The following is a 19,560-nucleotide window of genomic DNA, read 5'->3' on the forward strand; positions in this document are numbered from 1 at the left end:
TAAAGCTCCACATCTGAAAGGTACTGCATAATGTACAAATAACTTAGAACCTGTTACATTTGTCTGCGCTGCCAGTTTTCTATGTCATATTGCACATTTCTTTTTGGCTTTGTCAGTACCTTGAAAATTATAAGAGCAAGACAGGAATTATTTTACAACATAATATAAAGGAAATTTAAAGGTGCAATGGATGACATGTGTTTATAACCAGCCACTAAAAAAGATGCACAAGTGGTTATTATATAATATGTATGCTCTACACCATGGGGCAAGGGTGCACAGCATCATCAGTGTGTTTGGGTGGTTTACTGGCAACACTGCACTGTTAACAGGACTGACCATAACTTGCTTGTTAACTCCCCAGATGTGCTGAATTTAATGAGTTTTTACAGTTTAGTCCTTTATTAACTTCATGCGGTTGAGGTAGAAGAGATCGGACGAGTTGAAAGCAAAAGAGTTTTTTTTTTCCTTTTAAGAAAGGGCTTGTAAATGGACTTTAGAAGCTGCAAGTGTACTATTCGCATCTATTTTGGAAAAATAAAATATAGACTGTAGCAGTTGAAAGTTGAACATGGAGCTGAGTTTCTTTTTTTTTAATAATCATTTTAATGTTTTATGTGAAGTTAAGGAGACGACGGTTACAGTACTTGACTCTCAAAGCGACAGAAACCCTCAGAGCAAAACCTGAAGATCACAGGAGGTACACATTACCAGAACCACAGTATTTTGTCACTAGTCCTCAGGCTGAGGCCAATAGTGCTAACATGCAATTTTTATATTTCCTGTACACACACAAAAGCAGAAATTTTGTGGTGAGAGGGACAAGCAAAAAAAACAGACGCTCTGGTGCCAGGAAACCATCCAAACATCAGCAACCAAAACAAAATTAAAAAGCCCTCTCAAGCAGAACCGCATAGGATCAACAAAATTAAATCTAGTTTATTTTTTTTTTCAAAAAAGAAAAAAAAGTTATCGAACGAAACTGTAGCCGTCTTTTTTTTTCTCACTAGCAATTATAATTCTGTTAAATGTATACAACCATTCAGTCTGTGTAGCGTGTAATGAAATAATTCTTCTACGTCATCGTCTGGTAGTCTGAATTACTTACATACAAACAACAGTTACAGGAACTTGTTCACAACGCATTTCAGTCAAGGACAATAGCTGTCCGGAGTCCTCATTGGCAATATCCGTGTATAACACTGATTGCCTGCAACTGATAGTACTTCCTATGTGGAGGCTGAAGCCCAGATAAATGGTCTGTCTACAAGGTAATGCATCAAACAACTTCCGCTGGTGTGAGGCAGTAGATCTAGGAGTTTGCTTTCGGCAGTTTTACGAGCAGAGAGGAGTAGACTGGCTCTCTTCTGTCAGTTTGCTGTCTCCTCTTTTAAACTCTTGTGCATCTCCCTCTTAATCCAAGGGTCCTCTCCAACCATCCATGGCTGATCAGGGTACATACAAGAAGCCCGTGCAGTCTCACAGTTGACCCATTCTTCATCGTATATTTTACAGGTACTTGCAAGACTGGGGAATGGGGTGGGGGGGGGGGGGGGGGGGGGGGGGGTAAAGGGAGAGAGGGCGGGTGGTATCCTGTTTAAAATTATATTTCACAGCACAAGATCCTGTCTCACGAATAAACGGGTGATGCGTCTACAATGGCGTATTCACAAATGGTGGTTGAGGATTCAGTGGTGGAGCGTACATACACAGCATACTGAGCTCCTTACAGGTGATGTCTAGGGAAACTCTTTATCTGAAGCGAAGCTTACTAACAGAAGTACAGTTTGTGGTCGTCCAGTCTCAGAGGCTTCCTATCTTCTGAAAATGGGTTGACGTTGCTCGATTTCATGTCATGTTTGGAAAGTGTTAATGCAAAGCAGGCTTGCTCTGCAGTCCCAAGCCCCAAGCTTTGAGCAGGAGATCTCTAGCCCATCGCAGTGACCATACTAGAGGGATGGTGAGGTCCAAAGGACAGGCTGGAAGGTGGATGCATTGGTGTTGGTGTCGACAGCATGTGGCCCGGGTGGCTGAAGGGTGGAATATGATGAATCGGGGACATGTGTCTCGAGAGAGCTGTGGGGCTGAAAGAACTGGCCTTGTCCATAAGGCTCTTTGAAAATTCATCCAGACCATCGTGGGTCTTTTTGCTCTTCTTGGATTTACTGGACATTTTCCTGTTTCGAGTCTGGATTCCCTCCTTCTTCATGGTCAATGGTCGGTTAATCTATAGGTGAAGAATGGAGATAGTTTAAAATGTGCCGTTTCCTTTCACACTCCCTGCCCCCAACTGTAACAGTTTTCTGTCTTGAAGCTCTGACTTTTGCTGAGGCACAGTTCTGTGGGCACTGGCAGCTTGACTGACTCTCACGAAAGGAGCCAGCCTTCATGTGTGAGCCTAGGCTGAGTATTGGCAGGCTGTCCAACCACAGAAAGCTGAACTCAATCCCGTCCTCAGCCAGTACACATAGACACACACACAACATACTCTCACTCTACACACACACACACAAACACTCACACTACACATACACAAACACCCCACACACACAACAGACACAAACACCACACACACACGAACACCACACACTCTACAGAAATACCACATACACAACACACACGCGCACTACACACACACACACAAACACCACACACGCAACACACAGACTACACACACGCAAACACCACACACATACAACACACACAAACACCGCGCACACACACAAACACCGCGCACACACACCAACTTCCCAGTACCTTTGACTGAAGTGCAATCAGACGTGAAAAAAGCACCTTTCTTTCCCTTCCTAACATCAGATTGGTCAGTCTGTCTCATTCTAATAGCCCAAGTGCTATACCGGTTATGATGAGCGTTCTCACCACAGATTTGGTGTATATATATATAGGTATATTTACCACAACAAGGAAATTACTGCTTGCTGAATTTTGTTGATAACAATATTTTTCAATAATACACTCTGTGTGTTGTACATATGAACAAAGAAATTCAAAATAGATTCTTTGCTATTTGCAATCAAAACAGAAACATTTACCGCCTAAATCCAAGGTGATTTTTCTCTCTCAGCTTCTTTTATGCTGTGTGTCAAAATGGTCACAGAAAGCACTATGATACAAGAACATGAGAAAGGAATGTTCTCATGTTTCAGTGAGTGCTATCTAACTCATTCTCATTTACGATTCCGTTACTCAGTTCCAGTCTTTAGATTATTTGGTAACTTCAACAGCTGTCAATCAAGTTTTAAAAGGAACACTAACGCCTTCAAGATTTAACACAGCAGGGAGTTGCACACCGAACTTTCAGGCAGAAGGCCTTTAGTTACAGAATCATAAAGAGCCTCAATCTTTTTAGAAATTGTACAGCACTAAATGTAAAACAATAATACTTCTTGTGGTAAATGTCAGGAAATGATTGCACATTTTAAACATTTCCCTTGATAACATTGGTGCAGCACTAAAGTAAACAAAGCATACTTTCTTAAAACGACATTAGAATCAGTGAGCCACAGGAGACTCTTCGTGACTGTGCTAGCTCTCTGAGGGAGCAATTTAACTACTGCCACACTCACACCCTCTCCCACCTCCCTACACATTCCCTCTCTTTACAGATATTTCAGAAATGTAGATAATGCAGAGCAATTCACAGCACAAAAGGAGATCACTCGACCTATTACGTTGATGCCAGCCGAGAATGAGACACCCAGCATAATCCCATTTTCCAGCTCCTGGTCCATGATCGTACAGGTTACGTCACGTTAGGTGCATATCCAGATATCTTTTAAACGAGTTGAGGGTTTCTTCCTCTCCTACCCCTTCAGGCAGTGAGTCCCAGACCCCTAAATCTCCTCTGGATGAAAATTATTTCCCTCCGCACCCCTCTAACCTTTCTACCAATCACTTTAAATCTATAGCCCCTACTCACTGACCTCTCTGATAAGGGAAATAGGTTCTCCCCATCCACTCTATCCAGGCCTCTCACAAACTTGAACACCTCAATCAAATCTCCCCTCAGCTTCCTATATTCCAAGGAGGACAACCCCAGCCTATCTAGTCTGTCCACATTGCTGGAATTTTCCATTCCTGGCAACATCCTCATAAATCTCCACTGCAACCCTCCCTGATTACATTCTTTCCGTAATGAGGTGAACAGAACCGCACACGGTTGTGGCCTAACTAGTGTTTTATACAGATCCAGCATAACCACCCTGCTCTGTGGGACCTTGTCAAAAGCCTTGCTAAAATCCATGTTGATCACATCAACTGAACTACCTCCATCAATCATCCTTGTTACCCACTCAAAAAATTGAATCGAGTTAGTCAGACATGATCTTCCCTCAACAAATCCATGCTGATTGACCTTGATTAATCTATGTCTTTCTGAGTGACAATTTATCCTGTCTCTCAGAACGGATTCCAATAATTTCCTACCACTGAGGTTCGACTGACTGGCCTGAAATTGTATGGTCCATCCATCGTTCTATTTTTAACAGAGGTACAACGTTAGCAGTCCTCAAATTCTTCGGCACCACATGCAACCGGTGAGGATTGGAAAATTAGACCTCTGGTATTTCCTCCCTGGCCTCATTTAATAGTCTTGAGTGTATTTATCCTAATCTAGTGATTTATCTGCTTTTAAGGATGCCAATCGCCTTAACGCTGCCTCTCCACCTCTGTTTATGTCATCCAATATTTTACACTCCTCCTCCTTAACAACAATGTCTACATTGTCCCCCTCTTTTGTGAATTATAGAATTTACAGTACAGAACAAGGCCATTTGGTAATTGAGTCTGCACCGGCCCATGGAACGAGCACCCTAGTTAAGCCCACATCTCCACCCTACCCCGTAACCCCACCTAACCTTTTTGAACAGTAAGAGGCAATTTGGCGTGGCCAATCCACCTAATCTGCACATCTTCGGACTGTGGGAGGAATCCGGAGCACCCGGAGGACACCCACGCCGACATGGGAGGGAAGTACAGACGCCACACAGTCACCCGAGGCAGAATTGAACCCGGGTCCCTGGAGCTGTGAGGCAGCAGTGCTAACCACTGTGCCGCCGTGCCGCCCAAACGCAAAGTGTTCATTAAGAACCATTCCCACATCTGCACATAGGTTGCCCTTTTAGCCTTTTATGGGCCCTACTTTTCCCTTAAAAAACTGTTGCCGCCCCAATTTTCCTCCCAACAGGTTGTGACAAGTGAATTTAGTCACCTCGAATGTCACACAAGGTAAATATACAGAAATAATAGACAGACATCTTTACCTGAATACTGCCACAAAGCACCTCTGAAAGAGTTTCTTGCTCTGATGTGAATGTTACATTTTCATTTAAGAGGATCCTAGTTACATATTGTTTAGTGGGAGTGGGACTAGCTGAATTGCTCGTGTGTGGAACCCCCTCAGCTATGAGAGGCTGAGGGGCTTCCTTTCGCACTGTAACTATTCTATCATCTTAATTTAACTCAGAATTTATTCAAACCTCGCAATGTCCATTGTGCCCTTAACACTTATTTAAAATATAAATTTAGAGTACCAAATTCTTTTTTCCAATTGAAGGGAATTTAGCGTGGCCAACCCTGCACATCTTTGGGTTGTGGGGGTGAGACCCACACAGACACGGGGAGACAGTACAAACTCTGCACAGACAGTGACCTGGGGCCAAGATCGAACCCGGGTCCTCGGCGCCGTGAGGCAGCCACGCGAACCACTACGCCATCGTGCCGCCCCTTGCCCTTAACACTGAAAACAGAACGAGTGCTCTTAAAATATTTTTGATCTTTTTAATCTTTGTGTTCTTTTTAATCCCTTTGAATATTTTAATTTTCTTCATTCTTGAAAGTACAAATTACTGATCAAACCCAAGTCACTCAAGTGGATCAGGCAAAGTGCTGACCTCAACACAACCTCCAGCACTGTACATCACAGTTCTTTGCACACTTTTTTTCTCTGCTTCACACCCTTAGGCCATGTCTGAAGCCTGTTGTATTATATCCAGCATCGATGTCAAACATTGCACACAACATTAAGCGATACACGAGGTGACTGTTAAATGGCTAAAATAAGCAGTTTGTTAAGTTTACAACTGTGCCTTCAAATGAGTCTATTTCCAAGTTTTGTTTTGACAGACTAAGTAAAGAAAATGTTTAAATCATGGGTTTGTGTTCATCTTTCTGCTGCAGATTGAAAATTACAGTCAACAGAAATTAAATCCAATTTAGTCCATTCGGCCAAACTGAATCATTTATTACTCCCCAAAACGTATTCCTCTTCCATTTCTTCCCATCCATTCTCAAACTAGTTCCTGCTGGGTCTATACAACTGTGGGTACTCCACTCATATATAGTCTCAAACGGTCTGCCAACTATTCCACTATAGGAGCATCACAGCTAACTCTACTCCTGGATTGACTTTCCCTTGAGGAGGTGTTGGGGTTTAGAGTGACGATTACAAGATAGAGCTTTTGCTGATTGGCCCCCTCCCTGGCGCATGACTGCTGAATCCAACTGAACCAGCTCAGCCACTGCCCTTGTTGAAAACTACTAACTCAGCACAATCTATAGCTGAGATCACAGAGGTCCTGACATAACAAACTATTTATTGTTAAGAAACAGAAAGACAACATCAGTGTGCATACTTATCTCTGACTGCTGGGCATAAACTATTGTTTTCAATCAGACGTCAGTTTCCAGTGTACAACATATAAACTCTCCTGCATGAGTAAACATGTCCATCTTTATCCCCACATATTTGACTGATACATGAATAGGATGGAAATAGAGGGATACGGACCCCGGGAGTGTAGAAGATTTTAGTTTAGATGGGCAGCATGGTCGGTGCAGGCTTGTTCCTATGCTGTATTTTTCTTTGTTCTTTGTTCACACACATCCATCACCTCCAACCAAAACATCTTCTGGCCACTTAGCAAGGAAACTGAGGACTAATTGCAAAAGTTCTTTAATTAGGTTGAAGAATGGACTTCACTTATCCTTCAGGACAGTTGAAATGTTTTGCAAGATTCTCACTTGCTGACTTATTGTCTCAGATACAAAAATAAATCCAAGCCCTTCAATCTTAAACCGGCTCCTCGGAATCTGGTTTCCTCAGCCGTTCAGTTTCCCCACTCTCCTCTCCCTTACTCAACACAACTCACCCTCACTGGAAACAGTCAAACTGTCCCATGCCGTCAACTACATTCTCTGCTTAAGGTGCATGGCTTCAAAGACTAGGTCAAGCATTTGTCTGTTGTCCAAACTCCAGTTTGAGTGCTCACTTTGCTATACCGGAGCTTGACACAAAGCTGAAAGTAAGTTCTCCGCCTTGCCAGCACAGTCGAGAACAACCATTCAGCTGGTGGTTTGACCGAGCAGCTTTCTCAGATGGATTCTGATTCTCTTTTTCTGTCACATAGGTTGGACCTCAACTCTCCCACCCCCATCCTTTTATGCAGGCAGCAATCAGGGAGATTACCTTAATAATCAGACGGAGGAGCATGGACTGAATTCTCCCGTGTACATTTTGAGTGGGGAACAATCCACCATACCAGCCCAATATATCATAGTCAACCCTTAACTTTTTTTATTTATAAATTTAGAGCGCCCAATTATTTTTTTCCAATTAAGGGGCAAATTAGCATGGCCAATTTACCTACTCTGCACACCTTCGGGTTGGGGGGTGAGACCCACGCAGTCACGGGGAGAATGTGCAAACTCCACACAGACAGGGACCCAGGGCCGGGCTCAAACCCGGGTCGTCAGTGCCGTGAGGCAGCAGTGCTAACCATTGTGCCACCGTGCCTGGTCAACCCTTAACTAACTAAAAACAAACGTTGTCATAATGCTGTGACCAAAAATAGTAAAAACAATCTCGTCTGTAGTTATAGATCAGATACGATACTTAAGCTTATTTTATTCTGCTCGTCAGACTAAGAAATATGTCTAATAGCTTCTCAGATACAAATGAACAAATGCCGACACAAAGCAGTCACTTTATTCCAAAATAATTCATTCTGTCAAGTGCTTTAAACTGTCTAGCAGGTATACATTAAAATTACGATTTTCCCAACCTAAGCACTACAATGGAATGGATACATTTTAACCTATGCCTTCGATGAGCTGAAAAGGAGTGCCATTAATAGTAAGAAATCATTGATTCTGTTCAAAACTATGTAAGTAATTTTAGTTATTTTGCCATTGCTAAAATGCTGTCATTAGTCCGCTTTTTGTTCTTCATTACCAATTCCATCTAAACATCCCACATGCTGTCGTGCACTGCGCATTCTCTGCCGACTCCATCACCAATATTTGCAATGCTCCCCAGCATTAAATCTGGGGATTTAATGTCAAATCTGTACCCAAGCCTGTCAATTTCAATGCTAGTTAACACCATTCTTCTCATCAGTGATTAAAATGCTTACCAGTTCCATTTCTTTTAACTCAAAACTGTAAATCAGCGTGCAGTACTCTTTGAACAGAAATGTACTCTTTGAACAGAATTTATGTTAATGCACAGCAAATCAGCCACTATGCCTGCTTCACTATGTATTTTTGTCTGTACACTAACTGTTCAAATCTGTTGAACTACAATTAAAATGTTTACATATTGAACTGTTTTTGCTCATTAAACAGCCACACCATACTGTGAAATTTTACTAAACTTCTAAATTAATAATGGGACCTTAAGTAATACACTTAACCTGCAATTGCTTGCCCAAAATTACCCTTCGACAAGCCAACTAAGCAATCATTGATGGCACGGCGGCACAGTGGTTAGCACTGCAGCCTCACAGCACCAGAGACCTGGGTTCAATTCCGACCATGGGTCACTGTCTGTGCAGAATCTGCACGTTCTCCCCATGTCTGCGTGGGTTTCCTCTGAGTGCTCCGGTTTCCTCCCACAGTCCAAAGATGTGCAGGTTAGGTGGATTGGCCATTTTAAATTGCCCCATAGTGTCCAGAGATCAGGCAGGGTTATGGGGACCGGGTGGGAGATTGGCCCTGGGCAGGGTGCTCGATTAGAGGGCCGGTGCAGACTCAGTGGGCTGAATGGTCTCCTTCTGCACTGTAGGGATTTTATAATAGACAAGGGTAGTACAGATTAATGAGCTATTATCCAGACGATATTGCAAAAATGGATACGATATGGGAGAAGTAATGGACGGTTGCTGAGCATATCACAAATTATTTGATGGCAAAAATCAGGGCTGATTAGGGAACGCCAAGCTAATCCCTGTCCCTCAAAATTAACCTCACTCTAAATTATTGGGACTGAAAGCAAATGTGTGTTTCATAGAAGTTGTTGATGTGTGGATGGTGAGTTAGGAAATATGTGCAATACCTGTTTAAAATGATTCGCAAATACATCAAAGATCTGTAGAGATGGGAGCGCAGTTGCAAACACTAGAACTCTCTTAAAAATGAGTACTGGAGGCTAGTCGTTTATCTTTTTTTTCAGTGTAACACTTTGCAACATTCTTGTAAACTTGCTCATAAAAGACTGGACAGAGTTGGGCAGAGCCTAAAATCAACAAACATGACTTGAGGGCCTGTGGGCCAAAGGTTTATTGGCAGAGAAATGCACACCAGATGAAGTCTGTCCACGCTGATGCGCCGTAAGGATTAATTGATTGAATTAGACTGGCGCCACTCACGTGACAATTACTACAGGCCCTTAAATCCTCCCCAATAAACTGACAACAGAGGTGGTCTCGCCCACACAGCTCCCCTCCCCTCCAACCTGCTCAGATTTCAGGGCTCACGCATTGGAAAAGCACCTCTTGCAATTTAAACCGTGCAATTCTGTCCAATCCGCGAGAATTTGATTTTTTAAAAACGCACGGGGCACATATCAGCCAAGCCTGGTCAATTACACTCGGTGCCAGACTTCAGCCCCATCTCACTTGCAACTGAGTTCCCTTCAATTTCGGTTTTGAAATCGGTCACCTACGTTTGACCGGCTGCATTTATTCCACAACACAGTTTCTGAAATCATTCTGCACGAGGTGGGTCCAACACACATCAATGGTGTGTGTCCCCTACACACACAGCCCTCCCCGTACAGATTGATTTACATATTAATGGCTTTAAATGATGTATTTATTATGGGTCATTTTCTTTCTCTCTCTCTAGGTCGCGCGTCTTTCAATGAATAATAGCCATGTCATAGCGAAACTCCGGCTGTTATTTAAACTTGCTTTGACAATCCACGTCACCTTTTTCTCAAACACGGGAGGGGGGTGTATACTCTTCTGCCCCAAAGACAGCCCAATACATCAGGCGGCCTTGGCTGCTCTTGACAAGCTGTCTACACCTTGATTTCTCTGGTTTGTTGGCTCAATGGGGGTACATTTCGTTTGCCTGCCCTGTGCATTATCTTGCCGATCTGGCTATTTATTTTTCGGGGAACGTGTTCGATTCAAATTTGATGTCTTCTTTTTGTCTGCGTGCCTGCAGCCTCGGATTTAAAGAGCAGCCGGCTCTTGGGAGTGAAGTTAATTTCTTAACTCTCTCTCTCTTTCACTCTGTCTCTCTCTCTCTGTCTCTCTTTCTTTCTTTCTCGCTCTCTCTCTGTCTCTCCCTCTTTTCTGTTTCTCTCGCTCTCTCTCTCCGCCTCTCTCTGTCTCTGCCTCTCTCTCGCTTTTCTCTGTTTCTCTGGCTGTCTCTCTCGCTGTCTCTTTTCTGTTTCTCTCTGTCCCTCTCTGTCTCTGCCTCTCTCTCTCTGTCTATCTCTCTGTCTCTCTCTCTCTCTCTCTGTGTCTCCCTCTCTCTCTCTCTCTGTCTGTCTATCTCTCTGTGTCTCTTTTCTGTTTCTCTCTGTCTCTCTCTGTGTCTCCCTCTCTGTCTCTCTCTCTGTCTCTTTCTCCTGGGACGGCTAGATTTGCAGGAACGTGTGTATGCGGGTCCCTTACGTTTCACACTGACCTTCACTCACTACCACATGCGGGATGACTGCCCCTTGCTGATTTTGTTTGACAAAGAATGCTCCAATTCACCAACATATATACAAACATCCAAGTGTTGGAAATACGCCCCCCACCCTTCCTTTCTTGTTCCTCCTTGAGCGCCATTTCACATTTAATACTCTCCTACCTTTCACCATAGACCTTCCTTTCCCTGCCCCTGCCCCCCACCCCCCTCCCCGCTTCTCGTGGGGTTTTACAGGCCATTCGACCCATCGCGTTACCGCACCTATCCATTGGAAATCCCATTTTTCGGCGGCCTTGGCTGCTTGGGCGATTCAACTGCTCCTCTGAACGCTTCTGGGTGCCACTTACAATCTGTCACAGCTCAGTCCCGGCCAAAGGTCATGGACCTGAAACATTAACTCTGTTCCCCTCTCCACAGCTGGGTGAAGATCTGCTGACTACCCGCAGCATCGCCTGCCTTCACTCCCATTGCCGCCGCTATTTTGTTTCTGTGCCATCCCACCGGCCATCGGTTCTATTTCTTGGTGTTAACAAAATTACAACTTCTCGCCTCGGAATATATTAGCATGTACAGCCCATTGGATAACTGCAACCCCCTCCCCCTCTCTCCACAATGGAAAAGTGCAGGGTGCCCATTGGAGAAGGCTTTTGGGTAGGGGATACAACAGATCTCCCTGGCTGGCTGCCCCCTTCTGTCAGTACTCACGTTGTGGAGTTTGTAGTACAGCCCACAGGCGTTGCAGACAGGATCCCCATTGGCATTCCGTCTCCACAGTGTTGTGGTGGTGGTCTGACAGTTCGCGCAGGATGTTCCCGCTCTCCTGGCAGCAGACTGCAATCACAAGGCATCGAGAGATTTTCTTTAAAATACACACACGGGAAACCTGTGCAGACAGATTCACAATGCCTGGGTGCAAACTCTTTCAGCGCGGTGAACAGTGCATATTGTGCTTCGCCCCCTCATTTCATTTATGGATCTGGAGCAGAAAATACCATTAAAAATTCAAGGTGTGTGTGTGTGCGATTTTCACCCTCTTACACAGCAATTCATGTATTGTCCCAGGATTGGCCGAGATGCACTCTGCAATGTTACATTTAAGTCGTATTTTATCTTTCTAAATTTATGGTCAAATGGACACCCTATTTTACCTAACTGTCTAGGGAACGCAGACACAGGCGGTGGTTACACTGTAAATTGGCTGTAGGTGTTATGTGTGTGTACAGGACCCTGGCTGTGTGTGTGTGTGTAGGACCCTGGCTGTGTGTGTGTGTGTAGGACCCTGGCTGTGTGTGTATATATACAGGACCCTGGCTGTGTGTGTGTGTGTGTGCAGGACCCTGCTGTGTGTGTGTGTGTGTAGGACCCTGGCTGTGTGTGTGTGTGTAGGACCCTGGCTGTGTGTGTGTATATATACAGGACCCTGGCTGTGTTGTGTGTGTGTGTGCAGGACCCTGGCTGTATATGTGTGTGTACAAGACCAGCTAAATGGGCAGCTGGATAAGGATCTGCTGCTAACTCAAGCCTGAACCCATCGAAAGGCAAATCTGCACAAATATTACCTGCAGAGACTTTGATGCTCTTACAAGCCCCTGAAATGGGTAACACTCAGGCAAGTGATCAGAAACTTATTAAACCGGGCCTGCCAAATGTTCCACAAATCATTAAACAATTGCAGGGCGAGGACTGAAATTTTAAGGTGTGTAAATGCAACATTTTTTTGTGTTTACTATTTTATATATATAAAAGGTCGCCCTGCTTTTATGTCTTAAAAATGTCACCAATGAATTATATATTTAGACCTCAAACACTCCGTTAAGGTTGAAATGAACGAGGGCTACAGAAATCGTGGATTGTTTGGTGAGCAGTTTATTGTATCTATTGTATCTATCTGAAAATACAGCGTCGCGTTAAAGAATCGTTCATTTCTCTAATACGTTTGCGCAGGTTAAGGCAACTGAGTGATTGTGTCTGTTTAGGAAGGAAAGCCAATCTCGTTCGGCTCCAAGGTTGGTGCTGCTGGGGAGGGGGGGTGAAAACCTTCCAATATCTGTCCAGTATCGATTGGGGGGGGGGGGGGGGGGTCACTCTGCACCTATCATGGTGATAACGCTTCCTTGTTTCCACTCACTCCTCTCCGCTGCCCCTTCCCTTATTGGTTTTCCCAGCCACAGAATGAGCAATGTATTTTTAGGCTGTGCACTGATCCATTCAACAAAATAAAAGCCACGGACGCAAGTGAGAAGGTGCCTGCGCTGTATAATTACCACTGCCTGTTATTGTACTGAGAAGGCAGGAGTCTGGGCCAAGTAGGGTGCCACATATTTCTCTGCTGCTGACACAGACTTCAAGCTGAACCTGTTTAGACAGTTACCCGAAACTGCCTCCATCGAACTTGAATCATTCCATCCCCCCCCCCCCCCCCCCCCCAGCCCCCTCCCCCTCCGATTCCCTTGTTCAAACACCTTTGTGTTCTGAGGTCGGGAAGTGATATTGTTGTAGGAAGCAGTTATCTCGAGCGGACAGATATCCGGCCGGCTTTTCATAGGAAGTCGGCTTTTTGCATTAGAGAGCAGGAGGGGAGGGAGGGGAGGGGGGGGGGGGGTGAGTGTGTGTGCAAAGACAGGGGAGACCCGCTGCCAAATAAGTGCTCCGCAAACATTACCCCGCCCTCGAAAGTTATTCGATCCTAACGAGGCTGTGAAAGGTTGGAATGCCATTAAGGGGGGGGGGGGGGGGGGGGGGGGGTCAGTCATTAAGAATCAACATTTTCACAAGAGGACAAAAGGCCTCCCCGGGAGCGGGATGGTCTGTACAAACGGGAATACAATCGAGGCAACAGTAAATAGGCTCTGATTAATTAGCTGTAAATTACAATCAGTATATTTTGTTTTAGTTGAATAGGGGGGGTGGTAATCTGCACAATGTTCCTGGCCACACAGCCGTGTCTTACAGACAGACTAAACCAGGTTGATATGAAGACAGCACAGCAGAGATGGGAAACCTCACACTAGTGATAGTGGACACCGCCGGCTGCCAACTCCAGGCCTTTCGATAGTCCGAGGGGGCGGCTCTGTCGGATGGTTCTGGAATGGGATTGTTGGAACCCACAGGAGCTTGGCCTTTCGATCACAACAGAAAATACTGGGCAGTCTGAGCAGTCTGCCAGCCGCTGCGGAGGGAGACGGGAGCTTACGTCCCTGCGTTTGGATGACTCTGTGCCAACATCCCTCCTCTCTCCACAGAGGCTGTCAGACATGCTGGGAACAGCCAGTATTTTCTGCCTTTGCTTCAGATTCCAGCATCCGCGGTAAATTGCTTTTATCTTGGTCGTTTAGACCGTTTGGGAGAACATTGGGCGCCCAGGTGTGTGTGTCTGTCTGCAGAATATCAAAGGGGTTATTGGTGACTGCTATTAAGTGACGTACATGCAGTGTGTTTTAAAAAACTACAACACAACGGAAATCCAATAAGCACATTCTTCGTCAACCCATTCAGGAAGTTAGGACACGGTGAACGATGTCACGTAAAGGGACACATTGCTTGCTAAGAGTCCTGTTATTTTTCAAAAGAAAACCAAAAAAAATGACTCCAGTTTCATTTCCATTTGAACTTCAGATGTGCCCAATGATAAATGAGAGTGGAAAATGGGGACAAACTGAGTGGCAGGCTTTTGCATGTTTGCAAAGAGACTTGCTTCTTTCTTTTAAGTGTGTCACAAATAACTAGAAATACCTGCCGCCTTTTCACAGCCAAAAGCTTTCTCTTCCAAAACATTTGAAGAGCTGGTTCCAGTACTCGAAGTGTCGTGTCAATTTCCGCCATCCCCCCCCCCCCCCCCCCCAAAAAATTCTTACTCAGATCAGGAAATGAAAAGCTGCTGTTTGATCATTTGATCCCCTGCTACGTACCAGTCTCCTCTTAGGCTTGATGAGAGGTCGGTTCTGGCCGTTCATTTTGTGGTACAGACCGCAAGCGTTGCACAAATAGTGTCCAGTGCCGTCCCTCCGCCAGAGGGGGGTCGAGGTGGCCCCACAATTCACGCATTCTCGACCTTCTGAAACAAAATCACAAGCCAGTCACTTCCCAGCCACTTCCAGGCGGCCGCAGTGTCGTGAGACGGGACTATTCGGTTTGGGAGTGCATGCTGTCTTGTACTCTACGCATTTGTGTCGATTTACAGCGGTGCTGCCCAATTCATTAACCACTAGCCACATGTGGCTAATTGCAAATCCAGATGTGGCTAATTGCCCTTCCACTTAGTAAATAATACAACACGAATGATAGACTTGGGCATGTGATCTCGGTATTCACATTTGGTGCGCAAGTGTTTTAACCTTTTTTTGTGCGTTTGTTGGTAAAAATAAATGGAAAGCCACCCGTAATTTAGACCCTTGGTGACTACATGGTGGCAGATGTTTGTTAAGTAAATGGACACGTGTGAATTGCGTGTCTTGAGTTATTTTCTGGTAAAGTGAGGCGATAGCGTCTAGGCGCAATTCTATTGGCTTCGAAGTATCTGTGCCAAGGCCCAAGTATCTGTAGTCAGAAAACAAACCCATCATTCTGAAGCAAATTAATTATCTACATCACTGTATGTATGTACATCCTGGTAAAACACGCCAACGCTGCCTGGCTATTATTTGAGCATATATTCAATTGTGTGCATGAATATTTTAGGATAGTACAGTGAACATGCATGTACTGTAAAGTTGGACACTTTCAAAATCCTTCTAAAATAGTGACCGATATTGAGGATGATGTTTGTAAAAGGTTCAAAGCGCAATAGTCCATTCTCAAAGCTACCTTTATCAGCCCATTGGTGCAGTTAAAATGTTTTTTTTGGTGGGGGGATCTTTATCTGCCTCTGCCACAACTCTGGCTTTGCCTCCCAGTCTGCATGCACGGCTCTTGTTTCTATTTATCTTCCAGCCGGTCACATTGTAAAAAAGAAAGTCCTTGTGAAATGTTTCACCATTACTTCTGATGGTCCGTAATTTTCACTGCTGTTTTCCTTTATTTAATTTGTACATAATGTGCCTGGCGCCACAGAGGACATTAAAGTGGGATAAAGCGAGTTCTAACTCACTTTTTAGGCAAATATTTGCAATGCGAGCAGCAGGCAATTACATTAGGGCTGAGTGCAGTCTTTAACTTGGAGGTTAGGATATATGGTTCGGGCTATTTGTAAACGCTGGTATTGGTTAGAAGAAAACTTTAATGGCGAGTGTTTATTGGAGGGCCAACAGATAATAAAATGAGTCATTTGCATACATTGGTAGATTCGGATAATGGATTTTTTTTAAAGTTGAAGAATATTCCCCAGTGTTCCATTCCGGATCACCTCATCAGGGGTCAGGCCTGTGTAACAGATTGATAACCCCCCCCCCCCCCAAAAAAAAAAAGACTGGTGTGCCATTCCAACACGCACAAAAAAATTAAAACCGGATAATTGTACATTTCACAGTTTTCAATAAATTGCAAAGACAAAACAACGCCATGATACTGCAAGAAAAATCTTAAAATTTCTAGATCCAAAAGTGTCACTGTACTAACGCTGGTTGACTCTGTATGCAGCAAAAAAAAATGCACAGCAGCTATTGGTAGATCTGTGAGCACTCCTAGCTGTTGACAGTTGACATCTTTTTGACAATCATATGCCGTTACTGCATAATGTCCTGACCTAAAGGAGAGTCGCACACCTATTAAAAATGTCGAATGCACTATCCCCAGTTCACTACAGCTTGATCGGTCACTTCCAATGGTGCAATTTACAGTCACGAAGTATTTTTCGCGATCCCCTGAAAAAACAGAAGGGGAACGGTCAATGCATTGCTTATTTATTCTTTATGTCAGTCTGAAGAATGGGTTCAGACACATCAAAAGGGACTTTTGTGCATTAGATTTTTAATAAACATTCAAAAAAAGAGGAGGGGTTGTGGGGTGGGGAGGGGTCAGGGGTATTGTGATCATCCTGATTCAGGTGCCTTCAAATTCAAAACATCTATCAGTTCCAAATTTCACCGCAAAACCCAAATCTGCCTGGAGCCGAACTAAACGTTAAAGGAACACTCCGAGGAATCTCTGACTTGGGGGAGGAAGAGGGGGGGGGGGGTCATCACTAAAAACTGTCAAAACTGAAAATAAAAGTGAACTGCGAGAAAGGGGGCAGCTTTTAGGGGTTGAGTGAAGATGTGTAAAATTTTGTGGAAGTGGGTGGTGTGCAAGAGTTGGGGGGGGGGGGGGGGGGGGGGGGGGGGGGGTCGAACACGTCCCGTTGTCTCAATAGCAACGCCTGTACCTTCAGCTCGGCGCGTGTACCACGGTGACAACCGCAAAAGCTAAAAGTTAACTGGTAACATCACAACTGCACATTTATCCTGCTTTAATTTTTCCTCCACTGACCTATAAGTCAGAATATTTAATGTATTTCCAACTTCCCTTCCCCCCCCCCCCCCTCACAAGTTTCTTTTCTGTCCTGTCGCTCTTTACATTACAGTGAATCTTCAAAGAACATGCAAAGTATTGAATAAGTACGTTTAGAAAAAGACATCCGCACCCTAACCACAAGTTCTAAACCGTTTTTCCAAAAGGTTGCACAGCCTCACATACTCTCTATAGACAGTTACTCAGCCCAGGGCAAGCTGTACCCTACGCTGCAGCAGACACGCTCTTTCACCTCGAAACATCGCACTCATTCCCTCCCTCCCTCTCCGCTCCAAAAATACACAATATAGGGAAAAGAAGGATGCCAAATCTTCCCTCGGTCTTGGCTTTTCCAAACCGCGAACACCTAGTCTCGTGCATTTCAAAAAGTCTCCCATAAATACTACTGAGTCAAAAAAAAAACACATCGGGCTGAACGACAAAAGTGACCTATTTTTAAACATGTTTTTTCTCTCTCTCCTAGCGTGTATCAATTTACGCCTCGTCTACAGCCACGTCCAACACTACAAGAACCGCTTTGTAGAAATCTAGCTGATGCAAGTCATTTTCAGTAGATTAGCCCGAGGACCTGGTCTGTCACACAAAAAGTTATTAATCTCACAGTAATGCCGGCAACATGCAGAAAGTGACTGTGGAAGGCAACGGCTAGAAGAAGCCTTTTTTTCGCCCCAATAGATGTTTTCACGATAATACATATTATTAAAGGAATGACAAAGTCAGAATAGCTGAGCATTGAAACCACTATGTTCTTTTGTGGGATCTGTGGTGAGTCTTTACCCATTACCCAATGTGTTGTTACCTAATAAATAAGTGAGGTCTTGATGAAGTTTAGAGGTGTTTATCGATTTGCTCACAATGTGCACTGTCGAAATTTGCTCTTATGCTGTCCCTGTCTAATTCTTGCATTAATGTTACCAACGTGTGGCACTGGATAATCTGCGGCTCGCTGGATTATTCAATCAGCAATAGTGTAACAGGTTAATACTGTCATACAACCCCCACCTCGCTCCTGCCCCGACCCCACCTCTCTCTCCCCACCGCTCGGGCCGTTTGGCCTGTGCCTTGCCGCATCCGGAATCTATCAAAGTCAGACCACCGAACAAACAATGCAACTGTCGCGTGCATCAGTCTGAAAATAATTGGATTAACTAAAACATAGCAATCTGAAAAAGACCAGGGCGCTTGTCCTAGTTCCCATTTAGGGTGCTCCGCCGATTCAGCCGGAACAGCAATCTGATCAGTTTCGCCAGATCGCCAAAGTAGTTTCTCACAGGGAAACAGCACGATTTTAAATGGGGGCTCCTTCCTATCCAGCAGTGTGAAGGGATTGCAACAAAAAAAATCACCGGGAATACTTTTGTGCTTCATAAAGTGCACCGTTTAATGGTATTGACATTGCTGTTTAAAATACTTCAGGCTGTCTGTGGTACAAACCGACATCTAAACTCCCATCACAGTTGATCACCAACCTGTGAACTGACTACTCCTGTGATGCTCAATGAGGAAATGGGAGGTGTGAACTGATATTAATACAGATAGGTTATTTCCAGTGTTTAGGTCTGAAACCTGTGTCATATAAGACCATAGCAATCTCCTATTGCAGCACTCCCTCTGTAAAATGATTTAGTTCAGAATTTTTACAGGCACCAGTTTAGTATTTCTTTCCAAGCACTGGGTTCAGTTTGTCCGCATGTGTTTTGAAAGAGTTTTAGAACTGGACTCCCAGCCAAATTCAGAAGAGTAATTCCCTTTGAGGTATTATTACTAATAATAATATGATCACAGGATGCGAGTATTACTGCAAATGTGCTTGAGTGCTTTTGGTCTAATTATAAGCTAACACTAACCCCTATTGGTGAATAGACTTGATTCATTTATACAAATTGGAATTCAAAAAGAATCTCATTTGGTCAAGAAAATCAGTTTGATTCAAAGGTAAGTTAGATTGGGTCCAGTTGGGCCCTCAAAGTGGATATATTGTATGTGCTGCCTGGATTCAGGATATCATGTCTCAATTAGCCATTTAATGGAAAGCATTCAAAGCTTTCTCCCTCAGTGTACCCGAACAGGCGCCGGAATGTGGCGACTAGGGGCTTTTCACAGTAACTTAATTGCAGTGTCAATGGAAGCCTACTTGTGACAATAAAGGTTATTTATTTATTATTGTGTTTTCTT

The 19,560-nt window shown here is 44.2% G+C and overlaps 1 protein-coding gene across 1 annotated transcript in view; it reads right to left on the bottom strand.

The window, feature by feature from the left end:
- Nucleotides 1-1,567: 1,567 nt before the first annotated feature.
- Nucleotides 1,568-19,560, bottom strand: part of gata3 (GATA binding protein 3) — a 48,097-nt gene continuing 30,104 nt past the window's right edge. The window contains 3 exon segments of the mRNA XM_038811877.1: nucleotides 1,568-2,227; nucleotides 11,647-11,772; nucleotides 14,850-14,995. Of these exon segments, the coding sequence (XP_038667805.1) occupies nucleotides 1,928-2,227; nucleotides 11,647-11,772; nucleotides 14,850-14,995 (572 nt within the window). The 3' untranslated portion in view covers nucleotides 1,568-1,927.

The sequence above is a fragment of the Scyliorhinus canicula genome, chromosome 11, assembly GCF_902713615.1.
Source record: "Scyliorhinus canicula chromosome 11, sScyCan1.1, whole genome shotgun sequence".
Classification (NCBI taxonomy): Eukaryota; Metazoa; Chordata; class Chondrichthyes; order Carcharhiniformes; family Scyliorhinidae; genus Scyliorhinus; species Scyliorhinus canicula.